The 18,399-nt window shown below is 40.2% G+C and overlaps 1 protein-coding gene across 1 annotated transcript; it reads right to left on the reverse strand.

Annotated features, from left to right (window-relative positions):
• Positions 1 to 547: 547 nt before the first annotated feature.
• Positions 548 to 15,937, reverse strand: LOC110534740 (uncharacterized). The gene is made up of 7 exons (XM_090215038.1): positions 15,768 to 15,937; positions 15,450 to 15,535; positions 10,871 to 11,077; positions 9,150 to 9,258; positions 8,899 to 9,050; positions 8,434 to 8,722; positions 548 to 755 (listed from the first exon to the last, which is right to left on the reverse strand). The coding sequence occupies exons 1-7, from the start codon at positions 15,935 to 15,937 to the stop codon at positions 548 to 550; spliced, it is 1,221 nt and encodes a 406-aa protein (XP_090071164.1).
• Between the last annotated feature and the right edge of the window lie 2,462 nt (positions 15,938 to 18,399).

An 18,399-nucleotide genomic window follows, 5' to 3' on the forward strand; every position in this document is an offset into this window, starting at 1 on the left:
GAGAGGGGGATGGGGCTTGCTGTACCCAAAGAGGGCAACGTCATGACACCCCCCTCTGAAAAAAAATGATAAAATAAATGTTTCCTTACAACTGCGGGCCTGGTGCAATTGCAAAGCACATTATTACATAACCACGTGCGTGTATGTTTTTTATGAGATGTTCATGTTCTAGATAAATGGTTGATCTGATTCCTGCCTCCCATCTCATCATTGAATTATTACACAGATGTGGTTATGAAACCCATAACACATATGCCATAATATTTCTATTAAAATACCATTGTTCATTGTTTTCTAGAACGCATAAAGAAATGCTTCTAAAACGTACGTGTTGTGTTTCACTTTTATCTTCTCCAAGTACATTAACATACAATAGCACAAGGATAGGGGCAATTGCAGCATGTACAGTTCTAAGAAAACATAGCTAAATGAATGTACTCAACATGACAATATTTACAGAGTGAAATAAAAAAACTTGCCTGTCAATGAATTTAAACATGGATTTTTCATACACATAGAGAATGTTACCTACAATATACACAATATTTCAAGTCCAGAAAACAGTGTATCCTGTGCTCCAGATTACATGATTGGTAATAAATGCTCTGGATCTGTCAGTCCAGTGGTGACCCTCCACCTCACACAGGGTCAGGTGTTCACTTCTTCCTGGAATGACCACGTTGACGTGTCGACCCTCCATCCCGTTACACTGGAAGGTGCTGGAGAAGCCCCCAGGTATAGAGATCACAGCACACCTGCACAATCAAACATACTGATAAGTTACTGCAGCAAAGGCTTTCGACTCTGTCAATCACCATATTCTTATCGGCAGACTCAGTAGCCCCGGTTTTTCTGATGACTGCCTTGCCTGGTTCACCAACTACTTTGCAGACAGAGTTCAGTGTGTCAAATCGGAGGGCATGCTGTCTGGTCCTCTGGCAGTCTCTATGGGGGTGCCACAGGGTTCAATTCTCGGGCCGACTCTTTTCTCTGTATATATCAATGATGTTGCTCTTGCTGCGGGCGAATCCCTGATCCACCTCTACGCAGACGACACCATTCTATATACTTCCGGCCCGTCCTTGGACACTGTGCTATCTAACCTCCAAACGAGCTTCAATGCCATACAACACTCCTTCCGTGGCCTCCAACTGCTCTTAAACGCTAGTAAAACCAAATGCATGCTTTTCAACTGTTCGCTTCCTGCACCCGCACGCCTGACTAGCATCACCACCCTGGATGGTTCCGACCTTGAATATGTGGACATCTATAAGTACCCAGGTGTCTGGCTAGACTGTAAACTCTCCTTCCAGACTCATATCAAACATCTCCAATCGAAAATCAAATCTAGAGTCGGCTTTCTATTCCGCAACAAAGCCTCCTTCACTCACGCCGCCAAACTTACCCTAGTAAAACTGACTATCCTACCGATCCTCGACTTCGGCGATGTCATCTACAAAATTGCTTACAACACTCTACTCAACTGGATGCAGTTTATCACAGTGCCATCCGTTTTGTCACTAAAGCACCTTATACCACTCACCACTGCGACCTGTATGCTCTAGTCGGCTGGCCCTCGCTACATATTCGTCGCCAGACCCACTGGCTCCAGGTCATCTACAAGTCCATGCTCGGTAAAGCTCCGCCTTATCTCAGTTCACTGGTCACGATGGCATCACCCACCCGTAACACGCGCTCCAGCAGGTGTATCTCACTGATCATCCCTAAAGCCAACACCTCATTTGGCCACCTTTCGTTCCAGTTCTCTGCTGTCTGTGATTGGAACGAATTGCAAAAATCGCTGAAGTTGGAGACTTTTATCTCCCTCACCAACTTTAAACATCTGCTATCTGAGCAGCTAACCGATCGCTGCAGCTGTACATAGTCTATCGGTAAATAGCCCACCCATTTTTACCTACCTCATCCCCATACTGTTTTTATTTATTTACTTTTCTGCTCTTTTGCACACCAAAATCTCTACCTGTACATGACCATCTGATCATTTATCACTCCAGTGTTAATCTGCAAAATTGTAATTATTCGCCTACCACCTCATGCCTTTTGCACACAATGTATGTAGACTCTCCTTTTTTCTACTGTATTATTGACTTGTTAATCGTTTACTCCATGTGTAACTCTGTTGTCTGTTCACACTGCTATGCTTTATCTTGGCCAGGTCGCAGTTGCAAATGAGAACGTGTTCTCAACTAGCCTACCTGGTTAAATAAAGGTGAAATAAATCCCCCCAAAAAATATGACACGGTTTTCACCCTGTCATATGTGAATTACACACTTTAGCACTAACCAATTTAAGACTTTACCGACTGTTGCAGATTGAGTCAGTTAGAACGCTTATTGGTTCCAGGTATAACTCTTTTAGGTTCAGTGTAGAACCCTCTGTGTAAAGGGCTTTACACTTTTGTTCCCCTGGGATTGTTGTTGCCAATGTTGCAGTTCAGAGAGTCTCCGATGCGGATCGCAGCTCAATTCAGTCTGTTGGGAACACTGTCCACTGTGTTAGTGATGATGATAGAGAACACTTTGTAGGTCTTCAGGAGGTCCAGTCTACACCAGGGGTTATAGTTGGCTTTGGTGTGGGTGCAGGAACCATCGCCATGAAAACCATTTCGGTTCCCATCGAAGGCATTGTTAGCAAACCCAACACCCATACCATGATGACTGGGTGGCCTTTCCTGTCATCACCACATTCATTCCTGTTCAGAAATATCTGTGCAACACTGTATAGTAACGGTAACACTTTATATGAAGGTGGTATACATAATGCATTCATAACACCTTCATGAAACCGTTCATGACCCTTTCGTCAATGTTGCAGTTTCATTCATAACAACCTTCATAACACATTTATTCAACATCAAGAACCTTAAAAATATAGACATTTTCATTACAAGTTATTTTAGTAGAAAAATCTAGTGGGAGTGAGCTGGATGGTTGTTGATATTACTGACTGGGTTAGTCCTGCACACCACAATTCCAGGGCATTAGCTTGTGGAGCTAATGCAAGTTCTCATGTCTTGGTCAAGGTTACTCAACACATTACAATAACATCAATTGCTCTGGTGCCTTCCAGACCTGAGATCAAATAGCATTTGAAATCTTTCAGGGTTTGCACTTTTGGGACTATTCCAATGGTTCCACTGTGCCAGGCAAGCTCAATCATTTGACATGTACTATTTACACCCAGGTCTGACTGCAACCCCTAAAGCAGGGGTGTTAAACCCAATTCCTGGAGGGCAGAGTGTCTGCGGGTTTTGGGGCCTTCCTTCATTAATCAATTAAAATAATTGATTAGTTAGGAACTCCACTCACCTGGTTGTCTAGGTGTTTAACAAAGTAATAACAGAAATCATTAGACACATGCTCCAGGAGTTGATTTTGACACACAATTGCCTTGCTGTCATTATGGCCTTGAGCAAGGCATATAAACCCCTTCACTGCTACCTGGGCAATGCTCTGAGGCTTACCCGGTGCTTCCAGAATATTCTGTGAATAGTGTGTCAGGGGGTTGGGTACTGTTACAGTAGAAATATTAATTTCCGTGAACTGATGAATAAAGAGATATTCGAGGGGTCTTTTATTCAGAAAATGTCTTACGAATTATGTTGAATAAATGTGTTATGACTGTTGTAATGAAGGACACTGCATCACTTATAAAGCTGTTATGACTGGTTTCATGAAGGTGTTTTGTATAGATAACCGCCAAAATAATGGAAACACTTGAGTAAATTAGGGATACACCCAATTACCCTAAATCACCCATTATATAGTCTTACAATCCTGTGTTATTTATTCTGAGGAAATGTTCACATGGTATATGTAAAAGTGATAATTGATGATATCTCTCTTTCCACTTATATTTATATATAATGTAGATCATGCATTCTACTGTAGTAGGTACTGATTTATAGATTTTCTGATATGTTTTCTTGATCATGTGACATGTGTAATTATAATTGTAATAGAAACCAGGTGTGTGTGCCAACGATTTTGTTTTCACCTTTTATTTATGCACTTTCTTGCATTATGATTTTTTTGGACACCGTAGTGTTCTAATAAACATCTTAATTTTGCACTCAAGCCTCAGTTTTGGATGTATTCATTTTTTCGACCGTGTGTGGGACTCCATCTCCTCCAAGATTCTTATTTTGACTACTACACACCTGGAACAGACACTATTCAGTAGTGCAGACCTTAAAAGAGCGCAGATGGACTCTTATCATTCATCATTAATAGTGTTCAACATGATTTTGAAGGACTACCTTAACTCTGCACCCCACACATACAATTATCTGTAAGGTCCCTCAGTCGAGCAGTGAATTTCAAACACAGATTCAACCACAAAGACCAGGGAGGTTTTACAAAGACTGGCAAACAAGGGCACCTATTGGTAGATTGGTAAAAAAAAAACAACATCATTTTGAGCATGGTGAAGTTATTAATTACACTTTGGATGATGTATCAATACACCCAGTCGCTACAAAGATACAGGTGTCCTTCCTAACTCAGTTGCCAAAGGGGAAGGATACCGCTCAGGGATTTCACCATGAGGCCAATGGTGACTTTAAAACAGTGACAGAGTTGAATGGCTATGATAGGAGAAAACTGAGAATGGATCAACAACATTGTAGTTACTCCACAATACGAACCTAATTGACAGAGTGAAAAGAAGGATGCCTGTACAGAATTTTAAAAATCCAACATAAATTCCATTCATCCTGTTTGCATCAAGGCAGTAAATAACACTGTGAAAAATGTGGCAAAGTAATTAACTTTCTGTCCTGAATACAAAGTGTTATGTTTGGGGCAAAATCCAATACAACACAGTACCACTCTCCAAATATTCCAGCATAGTGTTGGCTGCATCGTGTTATGGGTACACATTTTGTCATGAAAAAACATTGCAATTTTAAAGCTAATTTCCTACAATTCTACACATTTTGCCATTAGTATGAAAGAAAATCTTGCAGTTTTAAAGCTAATTTCCTGCTATTCTACACATTTTGCCGTTGCTCATGGCGTGTTCATATGCTATCTATGCTGACACCAGTGACACCTGCTCAGAGTAGGAGTGCTGATTTATAATCCGTCCTTTTAGATCAAAATGATTACGATTACATGGACAGTGGGAACCTGATCTTAGACCAGCACTCCTACACTGAAAAGATTGATACATACGGCCCTGTCACGTTCGTCGTAAGAATTATCGGACCAAGGTGCAGCGTGATATGGTTTCCACATGTTTATTTAGTGAAACGCACAAACACAATAAAGAATGACCGAAACATGAAGACAATTGAGTGTTCACATGCAACTACACATAAACAAGATCCCACAAACACAGGTGGGAAAAATAACTACCTAAATGTGATCCCCAATTAGAGACAACGATTACCAGCTGCCTCTAATTGGGAATCATTCAAAACACCAACATAGAAAAAGAAACTAGAACACAACATAGACATAGATATACTAGAGTCACGCCCTGACCTACTACACCATAGAGAAACAATGGCTCTCTATGGTCAGGGCGTGAGAGGCCACTGTACTCTTGGCTACTTGTGAACTGATATGTCTCTTACTTTGACAATGACAGGCCTTTGTCAATCTAAAGTGCATCATACTGTATCTCAAAAAATAACTAGAGAACGTATTTGCTTGGAACAATGGCACCAGTAGGCATTCCTAGAAGAGCCAGCAAGAGGAAGACTGCGGCCTGTCTCGTCATCCTGGACTGGAAACACACAATAGAGAGTATAGATACTGTAACAAGATAATTGGTATACAGATGCATGCATTCAAAAGTTACTTTTCAAAATGCCTGTGCTGCAGCTATCGTATATTATTAATGTGACAAACTTTCTTGCAGGGTGATGCCAAGCAGGAAGTTTGTTTGCAATCATCTAACAATAACCTATGTAATGATTTTTAAAATATGCCCCTGGGCCCTGACAGTGCAGCTCATATACAGACACAGTATTCAATTCCATCAAACCCACATTGATGTTGTAATAAGTAAATACAAATACATTGTGTCATATAACATTTTAGAAACCTGCTATGAACTTATAAGCTTTCCTCACAGGTAGCAGCTTCCAGGTTCAGAAAACCAGAAGTGTGTGCAGTGATAACTGGGTAAAACATTTAGAAATACAAAGTTGACCCTTTTGTGTGACAACATTTTCCATAAATCTCTTTTTATTTTCATAAAAGCTAAGGTTATCACTGTGGTTGTGGTAAGGGAACAAAATGTAATATGATGAAAAACTAAATCAGCATATCACAGTGGTAATCTACAGAATAGATCTCACGCCCTGATCAGTTTCACCTGTCCTTGTGCTTGTCTCCACCCCCTCCAGGTGTCGCCCATCTTCCCCATTATCCCCTGTGTACTTATACCTGTGTTTTCTGTCTGTCTGTTGTCAGTTCATCTTGTTTTTTCAAGCCTACCAGTGGTTTGTCTCAGCGCCTTATTTTCCCCACAAGTCGCTCTTTTTCTTGTCTCTGACCCTGAGCCGGCCTGCCGTCTGGTACATTGGCCTCTGCTCTGGATTATCGACCCCTGTCTGCCTTGACCTGTCGTTTGCTTGCCCCTGTGATTATAATAAACATTGTTACTTCACACAGTCTGCATTTGGGTCTTACCTTGATTCCTGTTAATAGAGGCAAAAACAGACTAGTGGAGTGGATCATTTATTTTCTCAGCTGCACCACTCAGTGGTGACTTTTGAATGCATGCATCTGTATACCCATCCCGAGTGGCGCACCGGATTTGGCCGGTGTAGGCCATCATTGTAAATAAGAATTTGTTCTTAACTGACTTGTCTAGTTAAATAAAGGTAAAAAAAAAATTAAAAATAAATATATATATTAATATTGACAAATCTTCATTTTTAACACAGTCAGTGTTAATATTCAGTGGTGCAAAGTACTTAAGTAAAATACTTTCATGTACTACTTAAGTAGTTTTGGGGGGTATCTGTACTTTAAAATGTGCCACACGTTGTGTAATCAGCCTAGATAAGGTTCAAGAAATGCAACTTTCCTTACATCTGTGGACCTGGTGCAATTGCAATCCACAATGTGACATAACCAAGTGCGCGTGTGTATGTGTGCGTGAGCTTGTGCACGTGCAGCAACAACTTGGTTTTGAGAATTCTTAAAGACATTGTTATCAACTATGGTTATACCTTTTGTAGCACCTACTTTCCATAATTGTATGCACAGAGTATCATGGGTATTGCATTGTATGAGATGTGCACATTCTAGATAAATGGTTGAATTGATTCCCATCTCCCGTCTCATCATTATTTAATTGTTATAGCTACTGACGTGTTCATGAAACCCACGTGAATAGACATATCACAGGCCATAATATTCCTATCAAAATATATTTGATCATTGCTTTCTAGATGACATTAAGAAATTACTCTGAACCGTACGTGTTGTGTTACCCTTTATCTCCTCCAAATACATTAACATACAATACAGTACAATGTTAGGAGCCGTTACAGTATGTACAGTTACAATAAAACAGATCTAAATGAATGTACTCAATATACCTATATTTACCATGTGAAATTATAAAGCTAAACTGTTAAATGAATTTCAACATGGCTTTTCCTTACAGAGAGAATGTTACCTACATATAAGTTATCTAAGCATATTAAGCCCACAAAACAGTGTGTCCTGCGCTTCACGTTCAGTTTTAGGAATAAATGTTCTGGATCTGTCAGTCCAGTGGTGACCCATAGACCTCCACCTCACACAGGGTCAGGTACTCCTTCCTTCCTGGAATGACCACGTTACACTTGAAGGTGCTGGATAAGCGGAGATCACAGCACACCTGCAGGATGAAGTAGAAACGGATTTAGTACAGCAGTAACAAAGTGACACATTTTACACAGCGCCTACAGTGAGCCATTCAATGATATTGACAACTGTGCACATTACTTGATGTAGTAAATCTAAAAGTCAGTGTGCACAGAGTAACGTGAAACAGTCCGAGGTTATATCGTTAGTATGGACTGATAGTCACATAGTTCACCTGGGATTAACCATCTCGCGAACAGACTACGTGACATAAGGTATTGTGATGTCTGTCATAAGAGTCCAGGATATGACAACTAACGACCAACGGTATTTCTGGTGCTTTGGTTTTCTGTCACTGTTTATTTGGACGTATCAGGATTGGGTTAAGGTGGTGGGGGGATTTCAAGCGATGATTTCAAAACATTATTTCAAGCTAAAAGTTTTCGGAAGTGGGGAGGCTAGGTTGAGGCTTTCCGATTAGGGGGGTTTTAGTCCTTTTCTAGTCTAACCAGAATATATTTCCATAAATCTCCTCTTAATAAAACCTAATTGAGCATCTAACACAATTACGCAAGATTTTAGTTCTGGGTTTCCGAGATTTACCTGGGATTGTTGTTGCCATTGTTGTCGTCCAAGGAGTCTCCAATACGGATCTCAGCACCATTCAGTCTGCTGGAATAAGAAAGATTATTTCTGTTGGTGATGGTGATGGAGAACACTTTGTAGGTATTAAGCAGGTCCAATCGCCACCAGGGGTTAAGGTCACCAGAAGTGTGAGTGCAGGAGCCATGTTCCATAGCATTGTCACGGTTCCCATCAATGGCATTGTAAGCAAACCCAAACCCATGCAATGACGACTGGGTGGCTTTTCCCCGTAGAGCCACATTCTTTCCTGGATAGCGCAGGGCAAAATAGTTGTAGGGATTTCAGCATGTCTATAGGTGCCACCAGGCAAATGTTACCAAAGTTTTCTATATTTCCAAGTAGATGTTAAACTAATGCTCTGAATATTGATTACTGGTAATGATAATAATAACCTATAAGAGTGATAGTCTTACTTATCCTTACCAGTTGGGGCGAGGTACCCATAAACCTCCACTTCACAGAGTACTAGAGTGCTCGTCTTTGGTAGAACCACAGCCACATAACGTCCTTCAATACCTTTGTTCCAACTCAGAGTGAGAGATCTACCTGCTGGAATGGAGGTAATCACCCCAGCTCTAGAAGAAAGTGAGAGAGAATGAGTGAGAGTGAGTTTTATCTACAATTGCAATAATATTTGAATTTTAAAAAAAAAATGAAAGTATTTGTGATCTTACAGTGTGTTGTGAATGCCATTATCCTGTAAGGATTTCCCAATTACGAATTTAGCACCGTTGATATTTGTGTGGCAGCAGTCCCCTCTGTTGGTGATGGTGACGGAGGTGACTATGTACAGTGCCTTGCGAAAGTATTCGGCCCCCTTGAACTTTGCAACCTTTTGCCACATTTCAGGCTTCAAACATAAAGATATAAAACTGTATTTTTTTGTGAAGAATCAACAACAAGTGGGACACAATCATGAAGTGGAACGACATTTATTTGATATTTCAAACTTTTTTAACAGATCAAAAACTGAAAAATTGGGCGTGCAAAATTATTCAGCCCCCTTAAGTTAATACTTTGTAGCGCCACCTTTTGCTGCGATTACAGCTGTAAGTCGCTTGGGGTATGTCTCTATCAGTTTTGCACATCGAGAGACTGAATTTTTTTCCCATTCCTCCTTGCAAAACAGCTCGAGCTCAGTGAGGTTGGATGGAGAGCATTTGTGAACAGCAGTTTTCAGTTCTTTCCACAGATTCTCGATTGGATTCAGGTCTGGACTTTGACTTGGCCATTCTAACACCTGGATATGTTTATTTTTGAACCATTCCATTGTAGATTTTGCTTTATGTTTTGGATCATTGTCTTGTTGGAAGACAAATCTCCGTCCCAGTCTCAGGTCTTTTGCAGACTCCATCAGGTTTTCTTCCAGAATGGTCCTGTATTTGGCTCCATCCATCTTCCCATCAATTTTAACCATCTTCCCTGTCCCTGCTGAAGAAAAGCAGGCCCAAACCATGATGCTGCCACCACCATGTTTGACAGTGGGGATGGTGTGTTCAGTTGTGTTGCTTTTACGCCAAACATAACGTTTTGCATTGTTGCCAAAAAGTTCAATTTTGGTTTCATCTGACCAGAGCACCTTCTTCCACATGTTTGGTGTGTCTCCCAGGTGGCTTGTGGCAAACTTTAAACAACACTTTTTATGGATATCTTTAAGAAATGGCTTTCTTCTTGCCACTCTTCCATAAAGGCCAGATTTGTGCAATATACAACTGATTGTTGTCCTATGGACAGAGTCTCCCACCTCAGCTGTAGATCTCTGCAGTTCATCCAGAGTGATCATGGGCCTCTTGGCTGCATCTCTGATCAGTCTTCTCCTTGTATGAGCTGAAAGTTTAGAGGGACGGCCAGGTCTTGGTAGATTTGCAGTGGTCTGATACTCCTTCCATTTCAATATTATCGCTTGCACAGTGCTCCTTGGGATGTTTAAAGCTTGGGAAATCTTTTTGTATCCAAATCCGGCTTTAAACTTCTTCACAACAGTATCTCGGACCTGCCTGGTGTGTTCCTTGTTCTTCATGATGCTCTCTGCGCTTTTAACGGACCTCTGAGACTATCACAGTGCAGGTGCATTTATACGGAGACTTGGATTGTATTTATCATCATTAGTCATTTAGGTCAACATTGGATCATTCAGAGATCCTCACTGAACTTCTGGAGAGAGTTTGCTGCACTGAAAGTAAAGAGACTGAATAATTGGGCACGCCCAATTTTTCAGTTTTTGATTTGTTAAAAAAGTTTGAAATATCCAATAAATGTCGTTCCACTTCATGATTGTGTCCCACTTGTTGTTGATTCTTCACAAAAAAATACAGTTTTATATCTTTATGTTTGAAGCCTGAAATGTTGCAAAAGGTCGCAAAGTTCAAGGGGGCCGAATACTTTCGCAAGGCACTGTAGGTATCAAGCAGGTCCACTCTCCACCAGGGGTTAGTCTGACTGTCAGTGTGAGTGCAAGACCCATGATAAAAATGTGAATCGCGGTTCCCGTCAATGGCATTAGAGGCATGACTCCAACCGTTATATGGGTTATCGACAAGGTCTGACTGTGTAGCTTTTCCCCACAAGGCAAGATTTTCTGCAGGAGGATAAAATTGTTTGACTGCAGGGGAGCATTTTAATGGTGCACATGAGACAGAATAATGTGTGGTTATAATTGTATAAATGACAACAAGACCTGCCAATCTAAAGGGCATCATATATCTAGAGATAACAACAAAAGGAAGTGTTTACTTGGAACAATGGCACCAGATGGTGTTACTAGAAGAGCCAGCAAGAGAAAGAACATGGCCTGTCTCATCCTCCTGGAGTGGAAACATAACAAGCCAATGTACTGATATTGTGGCAAGATATACAGAGGTTCAGGCACATTGCAGATTCAGACAACTAACTTTCACAGTCTCACGTCAAAATTAGACGTTCATCCATGTTTCTCAAACATCACATTTTTAAGTTGTTGCAAACATAACATTTTTAAGTGTTTAAGGCTAAATTTAGGCATTAACTCAGAATGTTTAAGGATAGGGTAAAGTTTAGGCATTAGCTCCAAAATCTTAAGGTTAGTCATTAACTCAGAATGGTTCAAGTAAGGGTTAAGGTTTGGGATAGGCTTCACACATAAAGCTCAAAAACAGCTTTCTCTCACTGGATTTCAACTTGCAACCTTTGGCCAATTAGAGGCAGATGCTTATGCCTATCTGCCATCTCTATCCACCTTTCCCTAGCACAACTGAACGCTAATTGAAGGTAACAGCGCTCACTGCTGCTCCTAGTGGTCGGTGTCCACATTATCTCCCGATGTCCTTAGACATGGATGAACGTTGTCTGAATCTGCAATGTGCCTGTACTTCATTCAAAGACTCAATCATGGACACTCTTACTGACAGTTGTGGCTGCTTTGTGTGATGTATTGTTGTCTCTGCCTTCTTGCCCTTTGTGCTGTTGTCTGTGCCCAATAATGTTTGTACCATGTTTTGTGCTACTACCATGTTGTAATGCTGCCTTGTTGTGTTGCTACCATGCTGTGTTATCATGTTTTTCTGCCATGCTATGGTGTTGTCTTAGGTCTGTCTTTATGTAGTGTTGTCTCTCTTGTCGTGATGTGTATTTTGTCGTATATTGTTATTTTATTTATTTATTTTTAATCCCAGCCCCCGTCCCCACAGGGGGCCTTTTGCCTTTTGGTAGGCTGTCATTGTAAATAAGAATTTGCTCTTAATTGACTTGCCTAGTTAAATAAAGGTTAAATAAAATACAATAAATAAAACGTTGAATACTGACTTGTATCACGGGTGACCTGGCTGGATTCAGTGGAACAACATTGCTCAGCAGCCTGTTCTCTTAGAGTAGACGTAGCACAGTAATTTAAATATGAGACCCTTCAACTAACCCTTCCCCTAGCCCTAACATTAACCCTTTAACTTAACTCCAAACTTAACCCTAACCTTAACTCTAACTCCTAACCTAGCTAACGTTAGCCAGCTAGCTAACGTTAGCCACCTAGCAACCTAGCTAGAATTCATAACACATAAGGTAAGACAATTTGTAACATATAGTGCATTTTGAAATTTGTAACTACGTTTTGAAATTCGTAACATGTAGTACAGCTTGCAAAGTCATAATATATATTACCTTTTGCAAATTTCTAACATATCGTAAGTTTGGCAAATTCGTAACAAATAATTTGAATTGTAATTCGTAACATATCATACGAAATGGTTCATGGACATCCACAAGTTAAAACAAACCAAGTGAACTAAATGGAAGGTCTCAAATTTACGTACAGAATGATATGAAATGTTCTGAGAGCAGGTTGGGCTCAAACACATGGCTCACATTGCAGTAGCATATAAACAGACCCATATTACACCAGCATAAGCATACATTTGTTCTCTGATGCCATTTATATTCTTTACAAAGAAGTGCTCCCTGTTTTATATTTTTGTAGGTATGTACAGTAAAACAAAAGAGCAAATAGACTTTCCTCATAGATACAGTTGAAGTCGGGAGTTTACATTAATTTAGGTTGGAGTCATTAAAACTCGTTTTTCAACCACTCTACAAATTTCTTGTTAACAAACTGTAGTTTTGGCAAGTCGGTTAGGACATCTACTTTGTGCATGACACAACTAATTTTTCCAAAAATTGTTTACAGACAGATTATTTCACTTATCATTCACTGTATCACAATTCCAGTGGGTCAGAAGTTTACATACACTAAGTTGACTGTGCCTTTAAACAGCTTAGAAAATTCCATAAAATGATGTCATGGCTTTAGAAGCTTCTGATGGGCTAATTGACATAATTTGAGTCAATTGGAGGTGTACCTGTGGATGTATTTCAAGGCCTACCTTCAAACTCAGTGCCACTTTGCTTGACATCATGAGAAAATCAAAAGAACTCAGTCAAGACCTCAGAAAAAAATTGTAGAGCTCCACAACTCTGGTTCATCCTTGGGAGCAATTTTCAAACGCCTGAAGGGACCACGTTCATCTGTACAAACAATTTCGCAAGTATCAACACCATGGGACCACGCAGCTGTCATACCACTGAGGAAGGAGACGCATTCTGTTTCTTAGAGATGAATGTACTTTGGTGCGAAAAGTGTGAATCAATGACAAAACAACATCAAAGGACCTTGTGAAGATGCTGGAGGAAACAGGTACAAAAGTATCTATATCCACAGTTAAACAAGTCCAATATCGACATAACCTGAAAGGCCGCTCAGCAAGGAAGAAGCCACTGCTCCAAAACCGCCAGATTACGGTTTGCAACTGCACATGGGAACAAAGATCATACTTTTTGGAGAAATGTCCTCTGGTCTGATGAAACAAAAATAGAACTGTTTGGCCATAATGACCATCATTATGTTTGGAGGAAAAAGGGGGCTGCTTGCAAGCTGAAGAACACCATCCCAACCGTGAAGCATGGGGTTGGCAGCATCATGTTGTGGGGTGCTTTGCTGCAGGAGGGACTGTTGCACTTCACAAAATACATGGCATCATGAGGCAGGAAAATTACGTGGATATATTGAAGCAACATCTCAATACATCAGTCAGGAAGTTAAAGCTTGGTCGCAAATGGGTCTTCCAAATGGACAATGACCCCAAGCATATTTCCAAAGTTGTGGCAAAATGGCTTAAGGACAACAAAGTCAAGGTATTGGAGTGGTAATCACAAAGCCCTGACCTCAATCCTATAGACAATTTGTGGGCAGAACTAAAAAAGCATGTGCGAGCAAGGAGGCCTTCAAACCTGACTCAGTTACACCAGCTCTGTCAGGAGGAATGGGCCAAAATTCACCCAACTTATTGTGGGAAGCTTGTGGAAGGCTACCCAAAACATTTGGCCCAAGTTAAACAAGTTGAAGGCAATGCTAGCAAATACTAATTGAGTGTATGTAAACTTTTGACCCACTGGGAATGTGATGAAAGAAATAAAAGCTGAAATAAATAATTCTCTCTACTATTATTCTGACATTTCACATTCATAAAATAAAGTGGTGATCCTAACTGACCTAAGACAGGGAACGTTTACTAGGATGAAATGTCAGGAATTGGGAAAAACTGAGTTTAAATGCATTTGGCTAAGGTGTATGTAAACTCCTGACTTCAACTGTAAGTTGTTTAGTTGTATAAAATACAATACCACAAAAAAAAGTTATTAATGTCAGGTTTGATGAAATCTACAATACCATTCACTGCTGAATCTTTACACTGTTGCTTTAACTGTATGCTTTAACTGTTATGTAAATCAAGGGTTGATATAAGGTTGTAGTAAGACAGAAAATACAATAGAATATAAAGCAATTCCAATTAGTATTAGATTAGATCTACATGTACATTTGTAGCACGTGCTATTATCAGAATAGATAAGGCTGAGCAATCTTGGCGATAAACAGCTAAAACGTGATTCCAATTTATGGAGCTATGCAGTATAATTGAATGATCAGGATATAATGATATGGAAGGGAATAACAGGAAACATGTACACGTGTTAAACATGTAACAGAGTAGTTGTTAACATTACTACACATATAATCTCAAGATCATGTACAGGAACCAGGCAACATACTGCATGTATACTTATTCCACATCAGATATTTTACTGCAGTTGATGACTAAATTAATTTAGATTTGTGGTAGGTGTCAATTATTCAATTAGTTCAATGTTTCCTTACATCTACGGTCCTGGTGCAATTGCAATCCACACTCTTATACATCACCAAGTGTGTGTGTATATGTGCGTGCATGTGTGAGTACGTGTGCGTGTGCTTGCGCATGTGACTTAACTAATTACTTGGTTTTGAGAATTAAAAAGACAATAGCCTGTAATATTCCTATCAAAATATCTTACAGAAAGAATGTTACCTACAATATAAAACATCTAAGTATGTTGAGCCCAGAAAATTGTATCCTGTGCTTCAGACTAAGTTATGGGAATAAATGCTCTGGATCTGTCAGTCCAGTGGTGACCCTCCGCCTCACACAGGGTCAGGTGTTCACTTCTTCCTGGAATGACCACGCTGATGTATCGACCCTCCATCCTGTTACACTGGGAGCTGGGATAGAGGAGAGAACAGCACACCTGCAGGATGACACAGAAACGGATTTAGAACAGCAGCAACAGTGAGTGACATGTTTTTATAAACATACAGTGAACCATTGAATAATGTTTAAAAATGGTACACATTTCTTGATGTAGTAAATCTAAAAGTCTGTTTGTACGGAGTAGCGTAAAACAGTCAATCTGAGGTTATATCATTATTTTGGACTCAAAGTCCCATAGTTCACCTGGGATTGTTGTTGTCATTGTTGTCATCCAGGGAATCTATGATGCGGATCTCAGCTCCATTGAGTCTGCTGTAATAATTCATGTTCTTTCTGTTGGTCATGTGGAACACTTTGTAGTTATTAAACAGGTCCAGTTGCCACCAGGGGTTTAAGGTCATGGCAGCATCCATGTGCCAAATCACTGTCAAGGTTTCCATTAATGGTGTTTTGAGCATTCAAAAATTCCCACATTGATGACTTGGTGTCTTTCCTCATAAAGCCGCGTTCTTTCGGCACAAAATAGTACAAAAAGAGTTGTGAGAAACAACCTAATCGTGGTTACACATTTTAATTAGTCGGTCGATGATTGCTCTGAATTAGTTAATAATAACCTTTATTATTCCTTACTCCAACAATATTAAAATGGAATTTTAAGGGATGGGGCTTATCCTTACCAGTTGGGTCGAGATACCCATAAACCTCCACTTCACAGAGTTTTAGAAGACTGTTCTGTGAATCTGTTCAATGATTCCCAACCAAATTTCCTGAGCTTGAGAAATTTGGGCAAATACAATGAATATACAGTATGTTGCCTTAAGAGGTTGGTAGAATCTTATTCAAAATAATTCACAACTGTAATGGTTGCCAAAGGTGCTCCCACCAAGTGTTAACTCTGGGGCGTGAAGACAATAAATGACACAATAAATGCATCTTCATTTTGAAAATGTTCTATCATTTTTTTCTTTCACTTTGAAAATGAGGAGCAGGCTGTGTAGATCGGTAGGGGGAAAAATCTAATTTAATCTCTTTTTAGATGTAATTTAATGCAGCAAAATGTGAAGGCTGCGAGGAGTGTGTAGACTTTCACTAGCGGCTGTATACACCAGTCAGATACCAGTTCAAAGAGAGTGAGACGTTTACTGCTTTGTTTTTTCACGCAGAACATGCATGGTATTTTTCAGAACAGATAAGGTGCAATAACATTCAAGATAAATAACTGAAACGTGATTCCAGTTTATGGAGTTATACAGTACGTGATCAAATGTGTGGGATGATGTGTGATACAACAACAGGAAGCATTTGCAGATTAACAAGGGAGGACTGAGGGCAAAGGACAGGCACAGCAACAAGGAAACTGTTATACTTACAGTACTTACATTACATGCTTTCTTATACTATTTCACATACAGTATTTAAATGTAACCATTACAGATTAGTTCGTTTCCTAGTACACTTTGAAATTGTATGAAATAGTGTGGTTTTAAACTTGTTTTAATTGTTAACTTAACTATTATTCAAGGTGAACTAGTGTTGATGTTGATTAATCACAGATCACAATCCTGCAATAAATAAGGGAAGGGAATCTGTCTCTAATTGGTCTGTTTCTGTGTTGTATTCTCAAATGAACATGACCTTTTATTTTAGTCATATGCCTCTCCAATTAGCTTTATTTGATTGTCACTATTTTTTCAGGATATCAGCTATGTGAACTCATTTTGAGGCTGCAATGCCAATGCAGACATAGGCCTACAGCAGAGTTTCCCAACTCCAGTCCTTGAGTACCCCCAATGGTACACATTTTTGTTGTAGCCCCGTATAAACATAACTGATTAAGGGCCTTATGTAGGCCCTAACAGTTGGTGGGCACCGTTTGTCACCATTATAGTGCAATTAATGTATTGTTTAGAGCTGTGTAGTGGCTTGCTGGCATGCATGCTACTTGTTTTTTTTGCCCCACCAAGACTTACATGCTAAAATTGCCACTGGTCCTCGCTTGCAACAGTCACTACTGAGTTCCAAACTGCCTCTGGAAACAATGTCAGCACAAGAACTGTTGGACGGAAGCTTCATGAAATGGGTTTCCATGGCCGAGCAGCCGCACACAAGCCTAAGATCACCATGTGCAATGCCAAGCGATGGCTGGAGTGGTGTAAAGCTTGCCGCCATTGGACTCTGGAGTGATGAATCACATTTCGCCATCTGGCAGTCCGAGGGACAAATTTGGGTTTTGGTGGATGCCAAGAGAACCTAACTGCCTGAATGCGTAGGTCCAACTGTAAAGTTTGGTGGAGGAGGAGTAATGGTCTGGGAATGTTTTTCATGGTCCGGGTTAAGCCCCTTAGTTCCAGTGAAGGGAAATCTTAACGCTACAGCATACAATTACATTCCAGACTTTTCTGTGTTCCAATTTTGTGGCAACAGTTTGGAGAAGGCCTTTTCCTGTTTCAGCATGACAATACCACTGCACAAAGCGAGTGCCATACAGGAATGGTTTGTCGTGGAAGAACTTGACTGGCCTGCACAGAGCACTGACCTCAACCCCATCGAAACCCTTTGGGATGAAATGGAATGCAGACTACGAGCCAGGCCTAATTGCCCAACATCAGTGCCCAACATCACTAATGCACTTGTGCCTGTATGGAAGCAAGTCCCCGGCTCTCAACAGCAATGTTCCAACATCTAGTGGTTTTGCCTTCCCAGAAGAGTGCAAGTTGTTATAGCAGCTAAGGGGGAACCAACTCCATATTCATGCCTATGATTTTGGAATGAGATGTTCGACGAGCAGGTGTCCACATCCCTTTGGTAATGTAGTGTAGCTAAAAAGTAGCTAAGATGCTAAAGTTGTCTGTGGTGAGATTTGAACACTCAACCT

This window comes from Oncorhynchus mykiss, chromosome 2 (assembly GCF_057628025.1).
Source record: "Oncorhynchus mykiss isolate SJ-2025 chromosome 2, ASM5762802v1, whole genome shotgun sequence".
Classification (NCBI taxonomy): domain Eukaryota; kingdom Metazoa; phylum Chordata; class Actinopteri; order Salmoniformes; family Salmonidae; genus Oncorhynchus; species Oncorhynchus mykiss.

Bases quoted from the DNA above. Each gene is read 5' to 3' on its own strand.
- LOC110534740 (XM_090215038.1), bottom strand. From the start codon at position 15,937: ATGGATGCTGCCATGACCTTAAACCCCTGGTGGCAACTGGACCTGTTT. The intron at 15,536-15,767 runs GTGAACTATGGG...CCTCTATCCCAG, and splicing joins AATGACAACAACAATCCCAG to CTCCCAGTGTAACAGGATGG. The intron at 11,078-15,449 runs GTCACCACTGGA...GCTCCCCTGCAG, and splicing joins GACCCTGTGTGAGGCGGAGG to TCAAACAATTTTATCCTCCT.